This window comes from Onychostruthus taczanowskii, unplaced genomic scaffold (genome assembly GCF_017590055.1).
Source record: "Onychostruthus taczanowskii isolate IOZ18803 unplaced genomic scaffold, ASM1759005v1 scaffold106, whole genome shotgun sequence".
NCBI classification, from domain to species: domain Eukaryota; kingdom Metazoa; phylum Chordata; class Aves; order Passeriformes; family Passeridae; genus Onychostruthus; species Onychostruthus taczanowskii.
In genome coordinates this window covers 331,871-346,588 of record NW_024497186.1, presented here as the reverse complement: position 1 = coordinate 346,588, position 14,718 = coordinate 331,871, and the positions used below count along the sequence as shown (strand labels likewise).

The 14,718-nt window shown below is 60.6% G+C and overlaps 2 protein-coding genes across 4 annotated transcripts; one reads left to right on the top strand and one right to left on the bottom strand.

Moving 5' to 3' along the window:
* The first annotated feature begins 92 nt into the window (after positions 1-92).
* Positions 93-3,987, top strand: LOC121342136 (inactive serine/threonine-protein kinase PLK5-like). 3 transcript variants are annotated; one of them, XM_041416331.1, is made up of 8 exons: positions 93-595; positions 862-969; positions 1,102-1,218; positions 2,200-2,329; positions 2,408-2,495; positions 2,572-2,665; positions 3,392-3,590; positions 3,667-3,987. In XM_041416331.1, exons 1-8 carry the CDS (start codon positions 494-496, stop codon positions 3,861-3,863), a joined length of 1,035 nt encoding a protein of 344 aa, XP_041272265.1. In that variant the 5' UTR covers positions 93-493; the 3' UTR covers positions 3,864-3,987. The 3 variants fall into 3 exon arrangements, with proteins under 3 accessions (XP_041272265.1, XP_041272273.1, XP_041272255.1); XM_041416339.1 differs by lacking the exon at positions 862-969; XM_041416321.1 differs by having other exon boundaries at positions 862-1,218; positions 2,572-2,667.
* A 153-nt stretch (positions 3,988-4,140) lies between these two features.
* Positions 4,141-14,631, bottom strand: THOP1 (thimet oligopeptidase 1). Its single transcript, XM_041416294.1, has 13 exons — positions 14,353-14,631; positions 13,823-14,026; positions 9,962-10,110; positions 9,381-9,488; positions 8,457-8,559; positions 8,211-8,371; positions 7,984-8,119; positions 7,534-7,900; positions 7,088-7,289; positions 6,816-7,002; positions 6,434-6,562; positions 5,956-6,092; positions 4,141-5,873 (listed from the first exon to the last, which is right to left on the bottom strand). Exons 1-13 carry the CDS (start codon positions 14,366-14,368, stop codon positions 5,718-5,720), a joined length of 2,055 nt encoding a protein of 684 aa, XP_041272228.1. The 5' UTR covers positions 14,369-14,631; the 3' UTR covers positions 4,141-5,717.
* Between the last annotated feature and the right edge of the window lie 87 nt (positions 14,632-14,718).

The following is a 14,718-nucleotide window of genomic DNA, read 5'->3' as shown; positions in this document are numbered from 1 at the left end:
CCACCCTCCCCGTTCGCCTCCCGTCCCTCCCCGCCGCGTTATTAATATCCAGCCCCAAAGGTGCGCCCAGCCCTCCCCGGCCGCCCGTTAACCCTTGGGGGCCCGGAGAGCCGGCGGTCGGGGGGCGGTGGGGAATGGTGGCGTCCTGGGGGGGTTCAGGTGCTGCAAAGCAACATCAGCGCCCCCCCGGGACCCCCTCAGCCCCAGCGGCGGAGGGGAAAAGGCAGCAGGACCTCCCTGCGCGGCCGGATCCCGATCCGGGACCCCCCGGTGCTGGGCATCCCCGAGGGCCGGGACCCCCGCGGGGGTCTCCGCTTCGCGATCGGGGTCTTCTGAGGGGGCTCGGGGGGGCAGAGAGGTGGGTGTTGAGTGCGGGGGGGGCACCCAGCACCCCTGGGCGCCATGAATACCCGCAGCCCGGAGCTGAAGGGGTTACAGTGCTGGGGTGCGGGTGTCCCTCGGGGTGTCCCCGGTGCCGAGCAGAGCGGGCAGGATGGTCCCGGGGAGCGCAGGGGCTGAGCCCCCCCACCCCGGCTGGTACCTCCGCGACGAGGGCAGCGGGACGCTCTACAAGCGGGGACGGCTCCTGGGAGAGGTAAACCCCCCGAACTGCCCCCCCTGAACTGCCCCTCGCCCGCCCAGCGCCCCCTCCCCGCTGGGCACCCAGGGAGGGCTACACGCCCGCAGCCCCCGGGGGATCCCCGAGGTGTGCCGATCCAAGGGGGATCCACCCCATCCTCTCTGGAGAAGGGGAAACTGAGGCACGGGACTGAGCCCCAGCAGCTGCGGTCGCCCCACAGGGAGGGGCAGCTGGGTGGGCACCCCAACCCCCGGTGCCAGTCCCCACGGGGTCACTCGCAGGGCGCCTTCGGCCGCTGCTACCAGGTGACAGAGGTGACCAGCGGCCGGCTCTACGCGGCGAAGGTCATCCCGCGAGCCCGGCTCGCTGCCCCGGGCATCGGGGACAGGGTGAGTCCGGAGGGACACTCCCTGGGGAGAGGGGACAGTGCCCGTGGGGTCCCCGGGTGTCTGGATGCCGGGTGGGTGCGTGCCGGGGGTCCCCGGTCCCCGAGGGTCCCCCCGGGGTTGCTGTCGGTGCAGGTGGAGCGGGAGCGGGAGCTGCAGTGTCACCTGCGCCACCGGCACATCGTGCGCCTGCACGGGCACTTCGCCGACCGCGGCCACCTCTGCCTGCTGCTGGAGCTCTGCAGCCGGGGGGTGAGCTCTGCACCCCGAAACCGAGCCCTTGAACCCCGAAACCGACCCCTTGAACCCTGAAACCGAGCCCTTGAACCCCGAAACCGAGCCCTTGAACCCCGAAACCGAGCCCTTGAACCCCGAAACCGAGCCCTTGAACCCCGAAACCGAGCCCTTGAACCCCGAAACCGAGCCCTTGACCCCCGAAACCGAGCCCTTGAACCCCGAAACCGAGCCCTTGAACCCCGAAACCGACCCCTTGAACCCTGAAACCGAGCCCTTGAACCCCGAAACTGAGCCCTTGAACCCTGAAATAATGCACCGCAAAATTGAGCCCCTACACCCCCAAACCGAGCCCCTACACCCCCAAACCGAGCCCTTGAATCCTGAAACCGACCCCTTGAACCCTGAAACCGACCCCTTGAACCCTGAAACCGAGCCCTTGAACCCCGAAACCGACCCCTTGAACCCTGAAATAATGCACCCCAAAATTGAGCCCCTACACCCCCAAACCGAGCCCTTGAACCCTGGAATTCTGCACCCCAAAACTGAGACCCTAAACCCCCAAACCGAGCCCCTGAACCCCGAAACTGAGCCTAAACACCTCAAAACTGAGTCCCTGCATCCCAAAACCGAGCCCTTTAACCCTGAATCCGAGCCCTTGAACCATGAAATTCTGCACCCCAAAACTGAGCCCCTACACCTCCAAACCGAGCCCTTGAACCCCAAAACTGAGCCCCTGAACCCCAAAACTGAGCCTAAACACTCCAAAACTGAGCCCTGAACCCCAAAACTGAGCACCCTCAGGTCGGGGCTTCAGCAGGGCCCAGCCTGATGCCTCACTCTGCCCCCAGCCCCTTTCACTCCATCCCCCCCATTGTCCCCAGTCCCTCCTCGCTGTCCCCAGCCGCTGTCGCTCTGTCCCCAGCCCCTGTCACTCCATCCCCCCCATTGTCCCCAGTCCCTCCTCGCTGTCCCCAGCCGCTGTCGCTCTGTCCCCAGTCCCTCGCCGACATCCTGCGGGCTCGGGGCCGCCTGACGGAGCCGGAGCTCCGGTACTACCTGCGGCAGCTGCTCTCGGGGCTGCAGTACCTGCACGGCCACGGCCTCGTGCACCGCGACCTCAAACTGAGTGCGTGGGGCTGGGGGGGACTCAGGGGTGACCCCAGGGTGGCCGAGGGTGACATCATTCGCGTCCCTCCCTCCACAGGTAACTTCTTGGTGACGGAGCGGATGCGGGTGAAGATCGGGGACCTGGGGCTGGCGCAGCGGGCGGCGCCGCCCGGGCGGCGCTGGGGGTGAGCGGGGGGCTGCAGGGAGGGGGACTGGCCCTGCCCGTGTCCCCGGGGGTCACCTCGGCTGTCCCCCCCGCAGGGCACTCTGTGGGACACCCGGTTACCTGGCCCCGGAGGTGCTGGACCGCAGGGGACACGCGGCGCCCTCGGATATCTGGGCCCTGGGCTGTGCTGTGTGAGAGGGGCTGCGGGAGGATGAGGGGGGAGAGGGGAGATGGAGGATGAGGGGAGATGGAGGGAGGATGGGAGAGATGGAGAGAGGGCAAGGGGAGATAGAGGGAGGGAGGGCAAGGGGATATGGAGAGAGGATGAGGGGAGATGGAAGGTGGGATAAGGGGAGATGGAAAGAGGGCGAGGGGAGGGGAGATGGAGGGAGGATGGGAGAGATGGACAGAGGGTGGGATGAGGAGAGATGGAGGGAGGACAGTGGAGCTGGAAGGAGGGTGGAGAGGGTGGAGGGAGGACAGAGCAGCCAGAGGAAGGACAGAGACCCTGCAGGGAGCCCAGGGACAGAGCAGAGAGCACAGGGACCCCGCAGGGAGCCCAGGGACAGTGCAGGGAGCCCAGGGACCCTGCAGTGAGCCCAGGGACCCTGCAGGGAGCCCAGGGACCCTGCAGTGAGCCCAGGGACCCTGCAGGGAGCCCAGGGACAGTGCAGGGAGCACAGGGAACCTGCAGGGAGCCCAGGGACCGTGCAGGGAGCCCGAGCCCAAGGACAGTGCAGGGAGCCCAGGGACAGTGCAGGGAGCCCAGGGACCGTGCAGGGAGCCCAGGGACAGTGCAGGGAGCACAGGGACCGTGCAGGGAGCCCAGGGACCCTGCAGGGAGCCTAGGAACCGTGCAGGGAGCACAGGGACCCTGCAGGGAGCCCAGGGACGCTCCCGGCCGCTCCCCCGCAGGTACACGGCGCTGAGCGGCCACGCCCCGTTCGAGGCTCGCCGCCGTTCGGAGCTCTACCGGCGCATCCGGAGCGGCCGGTACCCGCTGCCCCCCGGGCTGTCGCCCCCTGCCCGCGCCCTCATCGCCCACATGCTGCACCCCGAGCCCGCGGCGCGGCCCAGCCCGGCGGGGCTGCTGCGCCACCCCTTCCTCACCCAGGTGCGGGGCTGGGCGACGCGGGGGACACGCAGGGACGCTGAGGGACACGGGGGGGTCACGGCCTGTCGCTCCCCAGGGTTTCACACCCCACAGGCTGCCACCCCGCGCCTGCCACTCCGTGCCCATCTTCGTGGGACAGGAGCGGCTGTGCTGGATGCTGCGGGGGTGTGGCTGTGTCGCTGTCACCCCTGCGGGTGGCAGTGCCCCTCCCCAAAGGACCCGAGCACGAAGATCCGCGGAGGAAAACCTTTATTAGTGCTGGGAACCGTCTAAAATCCAGTCATGGAAACAAGCGGGGTGGGACGTGACCAGTACGAACGGCACACACACACACACACCAGTTTGCCCTTAAAACTGTTAACAGGAAAAAACAACCCCCAAATCCAAACCCCAAAATAAAAAGGAGCTCTCTTCCCTGCCAGCCTGGGATGGGGATGGGGAGGTGCAGCTCCATGTCCCGGGACTGCAGAGGTGCCAGGTCACCCCCAGTGGGCAGTGGGGACACTGGAGAGGGGACAGATGGAGCTGTGGGCTGGGAAGGAGGGAGGAAAGTGCGTGGTTTCCCTGTTCAGCTTCACTTCTCTCTCTCTCGGGAGAGAAGAGTCGGAGAAAACGCTGAAAGCTCGGTAAAACAGGACACTAAAAACACCCAGGGGCAGCGCGGGCCGGCACCGCCCGGCCATGCCTAAAACACGGACAGGAGGGGACAAGGACAAGATGCTCGAGGTGGCCCCAGCAAAGCACCAAGGAGCCGCTTCCGGACCCGCCCAGAAGGGACGGGCCGGGGGTTGTCACCGGCCTTCCCGTGTCACCAGCGGGGCCTCGGGGAGGGAGGTGACAGCAGCGACTTTGTCTGCACTGGGGGGAGCTTTGTCCCAGCGCCAGAGCCGCGCCGGTGACAAAGGACAGGGAACAGGAACAGCCTGCAGTGGTGGGATGGTGGCAGTGAGCTGGGGCACTCGGGCTGTCACTGGTGTCCCCAAACCACGGCAATGTGGCAGGGATGGATCCCACAGCCCTCAAATGGCCTCACACATTGCACACCCGAGGCTGGAAGGGGTGGGACACAAACCCCAGCTCCCCCTGAAGCTCCTCATCCCCCAAGGAAGCCACCCCAGACTTTTCCCAAGCCGGGAGCAATCTCAGCCTTTGCCCTCGGGGTCAGGAACCTTGTGCCACAACACCCTGGGTCCCGGGGCACACTGGGGACAGCCCGGGGCAGGTGGCAGAGCCCGGGCTGGCTGCTGTCCCTCCCCGTGGCGCCGCAGCCCGGCCGGCAGCTCAAGGCCTGGCACGGAGCCCAGGGGATATTTTTATCCCGGCATTTGTGTTGTTTGAAGCTGTCAGCTCGGTGTTTTCAGTCATAAACACAACCCTGCCCTGTCCCAGCTCGGCTCAGAGCTGACAGCAACAGCAACACCCTCAGCTGCCACAGCCCGAGCCCCTGGCTGGCCTGGGGTGGCCCCAGGATGACCCTGAGATGGCCCTGGGACATCTGGCAGCACACAGAGGCCACGTCCCCAAACCCCCTGTTCTGGAACACCTGCACTGGCCACCTCTGTCCCCCTGCCAGGCAGGAAGGTCCCCGAGGGGCTCAGGGCAGGATGTTCCAGTGAATTCCCTGTTTTGAGCTCTGGGATCTCCCCATCTTTACTGCAGAGCCAAGAGCTGCCCAAAGATGGGGAGAGCGGGACTGTCCCTGCCCTGGTGACAGATGTCTGACCCGGGGCACAAACCAAGCCAAGGTGGCAACAACAACAACAACGAGGCTTCTTAAAAGAGAAGGGATTTAAAAACAAAGATTCAAGTTTGGGAACTCCTCTCCCCCTCCTCCCCGGCTCCAAATGAGGCCAAAACTCACCCTTGTGCAGAAATCAGGTTCAAAGTTCAGCCAATTGGTGGGGGTGACCCACAGCCCCGGGGTGACAAGGACAGGTCACCTCTGTGTCACCACAGAGCCCCGGCCCAGGGCTGAGCCTGGCTCCCAAAGCCCAGGAGAGGCTCAGAGTGAGACCCTGGAGGGGCAGCTCCAGGCAGGGGTGGCCCGGGGGGCGTTTGGTGACAGGAACCAGGCGAGGGCAGGTGCGTGGGCAGGAGCTTCCCCCCCTGCCAGGGCCGAGCAGCACCTCAGGCTGAAGGCACCGAGTTGCTCTCCACCTTCAGTCCCTTGCTGGCCAGGAAAGCATCCTGCTTGGGCTCCCTGCCCAAGAACCTCCTCAGCATGTCCGCCGCGTCCACGGAGCCGCCGGGATGCAGGATGCACTTCCTGTAATCCATGCCCACCTGCGGGCACACACGGGGGCAGGGCTGGGACACCCGTCCTGGCTGTCACATCCCTGTCACACACTCAGAACCCTGTGCCTACCTTGCAGTTCATGATTCCCTCCTGCTTGAAGCGGGTGTGGAACATGTCCATGGAGTACACCTCGCTCCAGAGGTAGCCGTAGTACTGGGCGTCGTAGCCCCCGGCCAGGTGGCCGAAGGTGGCCGGCATGTTCGTACCTGAGGGGACACAAGGGGTTAAAAGAGGGACTCCCCACGGATAAACCCCCTCCAGTGCTGTCCCAGCAGGCGCTGGCTCAGCTGTTCACAACCCAGGGGACAAAGGGAGGAACTTTCCAGGCTTTTCCGGAGCCAGCAGAAACTGTCCCCACCCGGGAGGAACTTGCTGAGCCACCCCTCCAGTGCTGTCCCAGCAGGCGCTGGCTCAGCTGTTCACAACCCAGAGGAGGAACTTTCCAGGCTTTTCCCGGAGCCAGCAGAAACTGTCCCCACCTGGGAGGAACTTGCTGAGCCATGTGTGCAGGGCAGGCTGAGAGGGACAGGAGGGTGGCACCGCGTACCTGGGGTGGCAGGGACACCCAGCACCTCTTCACAGAGCTGGGCAAACACCTCCACGGGGTCAGCCTTGGTCTGGGTGTGCAGCGCCTGGTCCACCTTGGCCAGGACGATCTGGCGCAGGTTGAAGAGCCCTGTTCCCAAAAGGACAAGGAGGGAAACTGAGGCTGGAATGCCTACAGGAATGCCACTGAAGTGGGTGGCACCTCTTTGTCCCTTTCACGTGCCACATCACTTTCTCTCTTCCCACATCTGTGGGTTCCTTCCCCCCACCCCCTCAGAACGCCAGCACCACGGCGAGCAAGGAAAAGCCTTTTTTGTCCCCAGCCAGGTCATGGAGTGTCCCCTTCCCATCCCCATGCCCAGGGGACATCCATTCCCTCCCACCTGTGTTTGCCTGCCGGGATTTAATGAGTTTCTCCAGCAGCTCATCCGGGATGGGGCTCCCTGTCTTGTAGTGCCTGGACATGCGCAGCAGCGGCTCCTTCTCCCACACCCAGTTCTCCAACATCTGGGACGGGGCCTCCACGAAGTCCCGCTCCACGTGTGTCCCGCTGAACATGGCAAACTCCGCCTGGGGGACACGGCCAGCTCGGAATTCCACAGGAAAACGGGATGGGGGCAACGGCATGCCCTGTGGCAGCACAGGGAGGCCTCACCTGAGAGCACAGCTGGTGCATGACGTGCCCAAATTCATGGAAGTAGGTCTCCACCTCGTCGTGCTGCAGCAGGGAAGGGGCGTCCGGCGTGGGCTTGGTGAAATTGGCCACCATGGCGGCCACCGAGATTTGGCGGCTGGAGTCCGGCAAGAGGCAGCCGGGCTGGAGGCCGAAGCAGGCGGCGTGTCCGTACTTCCCCTCCCTGGGGAGGGACGGGAGGCTCAGGGATCCTTCCAAAAGCCAGACACAGCCACGGCCTCCCCCACTGTGATCCTCAGAGGAGCCCCCAGTGACCCCCCTGGTGACCCCTCAATGACATCCCTGCCCCAGCACATGGCGCTTCCTCCACTCCACACAGCTGGGAGCAGGAATCTCCTCCTCCTCCTCCTCCTCCTCAGGCTCTGCACCCCTGCCCCAGCCCTGCTCCTGGATTTCCCAGGCCTCACCGTGGGTACAGATCCAGGTAGAACTTCCCGATGGTCTCCCCAGAGGACGCGTCCTTCACCGTGTAGAGCTGCACGTCCTCGTGCCACACCTGAGCCTTCTCCTCCAGGTGGAAGGTGAGGCCCAGCAGCTCCTGGTAGATGGCCAGGAGGCCCGTGGTGACCACCTGCATGGGGAAATACTCCTTGAGCAGGTTCTGGTCCACGCTGTACTTGGTCTCCTCCACCTGGTTCATGTAGTAGCGCATGTCCCAGGCGTTGATGCGGTTGTCGAACTCCAGCCCGCGCTTCTCGCACTCCTTCTTCTTCAGGTCCAGGATCACTGCCCTCTCCTTCTCCCCCAGGGGCTTCAGCTTCTGGGCCAGCTCATCTGGGGAAGCCAGGCAGGGTTAGGATCAGGGATCAGAGCAGCACACCCGGCCCAGGACGGCCCTGCTCGGCCCCAGGACGTACCCAGGAACGTGGCCACCGTCCGGCTGCTCTTGGCCATGTTCATCTCCAGCACAAAGTCAGCGTGGGTGCTGAAGCCCAGCAGATTGGCCTTCTGAGCCCTCAGGTCCACCAGCTCCTTCAGGATCAGGCAGTTCTCCTGCAAGGCAGAGAGAACACAGAGGAGAAGTGTGGAAAGAAACACAAATCCCAGGGGAGACCCCCTGCGTGCCCTGCTCAGTCCCACCGACCTCTTTGCACCTGGAGTTGAACATCTCCTCCACCTTCCTCCTGGTCTCGGGCACGTAGCACTTCTTCAGCAGGGGGAAGTAGTGTGGGTACTTCAGGGTGACCTTCAGCTTCCCATCCTCTGTCTTCTCCAGGGAGTTCAGGAAATCCTCAGGGAGCCCCCCTGGGAAAAGAGCAGGCAGGGGCTGGGGGTGAGCCCAGGATTCTCCAGGAATGCTCTGGGATCAGTCAGTGCAGGCATTCCATACCTAATTCCTCTCTGGAGAAGGGCAGGAAGGTGGTGTCCTCGTTGAGGTTCTTGTTGAAGTCGATGCACAGCACGCTCAGCTTTTTCTTGATAGCTTTGATTTTCTTCAAAACGCAAAAAATCAGAGAGAAGTCAGATCTGGGGGGTGCACTCAGGCTGTCCCCACCCTGCTGAGCTGCCAGCACTGAGCCTGGCCTTGGCTCTGAGCCAGCACAAAGGTGCACAATTAATGATGGTGAGCCAGCATTAATTGTGCACCAAAAAAGCCCAGAAAGGCTCCCTGGGGTCACACCTGGCAGGGTTCAGCAGCCTCAGCAAGGTCCTGCCTGTTCCCTGCTGCCTCAGGAGCTGCAGGTGCTGCACTAACAACCTCCCCTCTCCTTATTTCACATTTTCTTCTGGTTTTAACCCCGTTTTGAGCTCCTCTGCTGGTGCATGGTAAGAGAGGGAGGCCTCTGAACAGCTCAGCCCCCTCAGCCCAACTCCAGCCTTTGGCACGTGGGAATTTGGTGCTAATTCCCCAATTTCACCTCCCCAGGAATTCCTCAACTCCCACTTCGTTAACATCACCCTTTCAACAAAAAGGAAAAAGGGGGAGCTGGAGACATCTCCCAAAATCACCAGAACTCGGGGCAAAACCCAAACCTGAGCCTCAGACCCTGCCCTGAGCCCTGCCAGGGCTCCTCTCCCTGTGACAGGGACAAGAGACAATGGATTCAGACTGACAGGAAGAAAGATTAGATGAGATATTAGGAAAAAATTCCTTCCTGTGAGGGTGCAGAGGCCCTGGCACAGATTTCCCAGAGGAGCTGTGGCTGCTCCTTCCCTGGAAGTGTCCAAGGCCAGCTTGGAGCAACCTGGGATAGTGGAAGATGGGCTTTCAGGTCCCTTTAGCCCAAACCATCCTGGGATTCTGTGCTCTCACCTCCTGTGTCTCCTCAGGGAGGTGGAGCCCGTTCCTTTTCCCCAGCTTGATCAGCCTCTCCAGGTACCTCTTTGCCTCGGGCCTCAGGGAAGCACTCTCTGCTTTCTCCTGGAAAACAAAAAAATCCCTGCTCCTCAGGGAGCTGCAGGAAGCTGCTTCCCAGTGGGAGCTCTGGGAACACCAGAGAGCCAGCAGCAGAAGGAAAAGCCCCAGGGAAGGCTCTGGTTTGGTGCAGAGGTTCCTGTGTCACCTCGGGGCAGGGGCTCCTCCCAGATTGCTTTAAACACCTCACCTTTGTGCCATGTCAGCATTTTGGGGGGCACTTTTGGGGGCATCACCACTGAGGTGGGTTGGATTTACCACCAGCCCCTCAGCAAAGGTGTGACCAAGGCTCTGAGTGGGGGGCAGAGCCCTCAATCCCAAATTTCCCACCCCTCACTACAGCTGCACCACTCCGCCGCGACCACACCGCGCTCCCGCCCCACTCCTGCATCCCTCCCTTTTTAACTCTGGGATGAAGAAAAAGGATTTGCTGGAATTCCAGGGGGTTCCAACCCCTGCCTGGGTGGCAGGGGACACACCTGGAGCCACACAATCCTCTGGTACACGTCCTGCCTCATGCTCATCTCCACGTCGAACTCCGAGAGCTTCTTGTCGGCCTCGGTGCTGGCGGCGCGGATGGCCTTGCAGGGGGACACGTGCTGGGGGAAGTCCAGCATGTTCCTACGGACTGGGAGGAGAAAAAGGGACAGGGATGATGGCTCCACGTCCCCGTGCACGCCCAGAGCCAGGCTGGCAGCCCCAGAGCCTTTCCCACAGCAGGGGAGGGGTGGGATGCGGCTCCCCCTCTCTTTGGTCCTTTCCCTGCTGCCCAGCACATCCACCCGCTGGATTCCCACCACAGCCCTCCTAAAATCCATGGGAATTCTGTGCCTGTGAGCTCCCAACAGCTCTGCCCCAGCTGGGGCAGCACAGGAGGTTTGGGGAGTCCTGTGCAGGGCTCGACGCTCCCTTCCAGCTGGAGCAATTCCATGATTCCTGATGGCAGCAGCGTTCCCTGCCTCCTTTAAAGCTCAAAGTGGGACAATCCCTTCCTACAGACACTTCCCCAAAAGCCACCTCTCTCCAGGTGCACCCTGTCCTGAAGCAATTCCACGGAGGAAAACAGGGAGAACATTCCCTGCTGCTATCCCTGCAGGAGCTCCAGGAACAGCACTCCAGGTGCTCTCCAGGCACCTGGATTCCCCCCCAGGAGGAGCTGAACAGGCAGCTCAGCCAGGGAAGTGCTGACAGTCCTGCTGAGGTGAACATTCCTCCTGCTGAGCAGGAGGAATTATTTTTTTTCCCTATTATTTTAGGAAAAAAAGAAGAGGGAGAGGAGGAAGATGAGGCTGCTCCCTGCCCCAGACAGGTGGGACAGCTCGAGCACAGGGAGCAGCCCAGGTGCCACGAGGAGGGGCCACCTGAATTGTCACCCTGCTGCAAATAATCATCCAGAAAGCCACCAGAACTGCACAGGTTTGGTGCCATCACGTCGTGCTACTCACCCCAAAAAAATCCCAGCGGGATTTATTCCCCCCAAAAAAATCCCAAGGGGATTTATTCTCAAAAAAAAAATCACAGCAGGACTGACTCTTCCAAAAAATCACAGCAGGATTTACTCCCCCAAAAAACTCACAGCAGGATTTACTCTCCCAAAAAATCCCAGCAGGATTTATTCTCCCAAAAAATCCCAGCGGGATTGACTCTCCCAAAAAATCCCAGCAGGATTTACTCTCCCAAAAAATCCCAGCAGGATTTATTCTCCCAAAAAATCCCAGCGGGATTGACTCTCCCAAAAATCCCAGCAGGATTTACTCTTCCAAAAAATCCCAGCAGGATTTATTCTCCAAAAAAAATCCCAGCAGGACTGACTCTCCAAAAAAAAAAAATCACAGCGGATTGACTCTCCCAAAAAAATCCCAGCAGGAAACAAGGCACATGGAGAGACATTTGCCTACTGCCCCAGGGAAAACTGAGGAAGGAGGTGAGAGTTTCTTGGATCTTTTCTATGTTTGTTCCCACTGGTGACACATGAAAGCCAGGACAGCCTTGGGAACACGGCTGCTCCTGCTGCCACAGGGCTGCCCTTGGGTTAATTTGCTTTTCCAAATCTGTTCTTTGTGCTGGTTCCTCGCTGTATAAACATTAACTGGGAATAAAACCAACATTCTGCTGGCAGCCACGGGGAGAGAAAAGCAGGTGACAGCACAGAGCTAAAAAAAAAAATAATCTAAAAGTCTTAATAATGGTGGAATGGGTTGGAAGAGACCTCAAAGCTCAGCCCTGCTATGGGCAGGGACATCTCCCACTGGCCCAGGTGGCTCCAAGCTGGCCTTGGACCCTTCCAGGGATGGGGCAGCTGCTCTGGGCAAGCTCAGAGCCTCCCACTACATTTACTAAATTGTAAAATTAGGTGACCTCTCGTTGAAGGGAAGAATGATGCTTCTGACTGTATGATATCAGAAAGCTAATTAATTAATTTGTGATACTATGTTATTTTATACTATATATATACATATATACTTTTAATATATATATGTATATTTATATTTATATAGTTTTTTTATACTGCTCTAAATTGATATCAGAAAGCTAATTAATTAATTTGTGATACTATGTTATTTTATACTATATATATACATATATACTTTTAATATATATATGTATATTTATATTTATATATTTTTTTATACTGCTCTAAACTGAAACTGTAGAAGCACTCAAAAAAATCTCCTGACTGTCTCCTGACCACTGCCAGGACACAGCTTGTAGAGACTGGTTCATATATACATATATACTTTTAATATATATATGTATATTTATATTTATATATTTTTTTATACTGCTCTAAACTGAAACTGTAGAAGCACTCAAAAAAATCTCCTGTCTCCTGACCACCATCAGGACACAGCTTGTAGAGATTGGTTAAGAAAACAAAACGCTCACACTAGAATCTAATCAAGCAAATCCTTTCAGGTAAATAACCTTTCAACACATTCCACATGTTCCAAAACATGGCAGCAGCAAATGAGACAAAAATTGTTTTGATCCCTGTGCTCCTCCAGCAAAAACCTGAGAGAGAGAATTACATCTCTCTGTGTGTTCAGAGAACGTGAATGCCTCACCCCACCTTCCTGGGAGGGATTGCTCCCCAGTACCCCATCCCTGCCAGCAGGAACAGCTCCCCCTGGCCTGTGTGTCACACCCCCTGGCCCGTCCCCAGCTGTGTGTTCCACCTCCACATCTGTCCCCAGCTGTGTATTCCATCACCACATATATCCCCACCTATGTATTCCACCTCCACATCTGTCTCCAGCTGTGTATTCCACACCCATCCCCACCTGTGTATTCCACCTCCACACCCATTCCCACCCTTGTATTCCACCTCCACATCTGTCCCCACCTCTGTATTCCTGTGTTCCACCTCCACACCCATCCCCACCCATGTATCCCACCCCCTGGCCCTTCTCCACCTCTGTATTCCTGTATCCCACCCCTGGCCCTTCCCCATCTCTGTATTCCACCTCCACATCTGTCTCCAGCTGTGTATTCCACCTCCACATCTGTCCCCACCTGTGTACTCCACTTCTATGCCCTTCCCCACCTCTGTACTCCTGTATCCCACCCCCTAACCCTTCCCCATCTCTGTATCCCCCCTCCACATCTGTCCCCACCTGGGTATCCCACCTCTATGCCCTTCCCCACCTCTGTATTCCTGTATCCCACCGTCTGGCCCTTCCCCACCTGTATATCCCACCTCTACATCTGCCCCCAGCTGTGTATCCCACCCCCTGACCCTTCCCAACCTCTGTATTCCATCTCCAGCTGTGTATTACACCTCCACATCCCCACCTCTGTATTCCTGTGTTCCACCTCCACGCCCATCCCCACCCGTGTATCCCACCTCCACATCTGCCCCCACCTGTGTAATCTACCTCTATGCCCTTCCCCACCTCTGTATTCCTGTATCCCACCCCCTGGCCCTTCCCCACCTCTGTATCCCACCTTCACATCTGTCCCCAGCTGTGTATTCCACCTCCACATCTGTCCCCACCTGGGTATGCCACCTCTATGCCCTTCCCCACCTCTGTATCCCACCTCCACATCTGCCCCCACCTGTGTAATCTACCTCTATGCCCTTCCCCTCCTCTGTATTCCTGTATCCCACCTCCTGGCCCTTCCCCACCTCTGTATTCCTGTATCCCACCCCTGGCCCTTCCCCATCTCTGTATCCCACCTCCACATCTGTCCCCACCTGGGTATCCCACCTCTATGCCCTTCCCCACCCCTGTATTCCTGTATCCCACCCCTGGCCCTTCCCCACCTGTGTATTCCTGTATCCCACCCCTGGCCCTTCCCCACCTCTGTGTTCCTGTATCCCACCCCTGGCCCTTCCCCACCTGTGTATTCCACCTCCACGTCCGCCAAGGCCTTCAGCGTGTTCTCGTAGGAGACCTCCCCGCGCTCCTGGGCTCCCACGCGGTCGTACACGAGCTTGGTGCTCTCGGTGAGCTCGGCGGCCATGGCCTCGATCTGCTCGGCCGTCAGGTCCCAGCGCAGCTGGCAGCCCAGGGGCCGCGGGGCCTGGCTGTCCACGACATTCCCTAAGGGACAGCGGCGGGGACAGCATTCCAGGGCGCTGGGATCGCCCCCCGGGAGCGCCTCGCTCTCCCGGCGCCGATAAACGCTTCACCGAAACCCGACCCCGTGCCCCGCCAGCTGCCAAGGCTGCGCCCTGCTCGGGGACACGGCCGTGCGCTGCCCCGCGGGGCACAGAGGTGACCCCGCCAGGCCTGAGGGGGTGACCCCGGCCCCGTCCTGCCGCCCCCGGCCCCGTCCTGCCGCCCCCCATCCCTCTCCCCTCCGCCGCTCCGCCCCCGCCCTCTCCCCGGTGTCCCCGCGCTCCCCGTGTGCCCCATCCCGCCGGTACCTGTCGGGGGGGCCATGTCGGCGGTGCCGGGGGTACCGGGAGGCCCCGCGCTGCTGACGAGGCCGGGAGGAAACCGGGCCGGCCCCACGCACCGAGCATGTGCCCCGACCGGAGAGGCGGGCGGGAGAGCGGGGCATGCTGGGAGCCTGGAGGACCGGGCCGCTCCCGCAGCGGGGCCAGGCAGCGGGGGCGGCTCATCCCGGCCGCGACCCTCAGAGCCGGCCGGGAGCGGCCCCGGGGCGGGCGCGGAGCATCCCCGGGACCCGCCCGCCCGTTCCCATGGCAACGCCCCCGCGCGTTGCCGTGACAACGCCACATCTCTATGGTACGGGTGGGGGCGGAGCTTCCGTCGTAGGCCACGCCCAT

What these genes read in the sequence shown, in the direction of transcription:
- LOC121342136 (XM_041416321.1), top strand. Translation starts at nt 494, where the DNA reads ATGGTCCCGGGGAGCGCAGGGGCTGAGCCCCCCCACCCCGGCTGGTAC. An exon ending in GCACCGCGACCTCAAACTGA is followed by an intron (nt 2,330 to 2,407) that starts GTGCGTGGGGCT and finishes CTCCCTCCACAG; the next exon opens with GTAACTTCTTGGTGACGGAG. An exon ending in TGGGCCCTGGGCTGTGCTGT is followed by an intron (nt 2,668 to 3,391) that starts GTGAGAGGGGCT and finishes GCTCCCCCGCAG; the next exon opens with GTACACGGCGCTGAGCGGCC.
- THOP1 (XM_041416294.1), bottom strand. An exon ending in AGAGGATTGTGTGGCTCCAG is followed by an intron (nt 9,489 to 9,961) that starts GTGTGTCCCCTG and finishes TTTGTTTTCCAG; the next exon opens with GAGAAAGCAGAGAGTGCTTC. An exon ending in GGGTGTCCCTGCCACCCCAG is followed by an intron (nt 6,093 to 6,433) that starts GTACGCGGTGCC and finishes GTGTCCCCTCAG; the next exon opens with GTACGAACATGCCGGCCACC.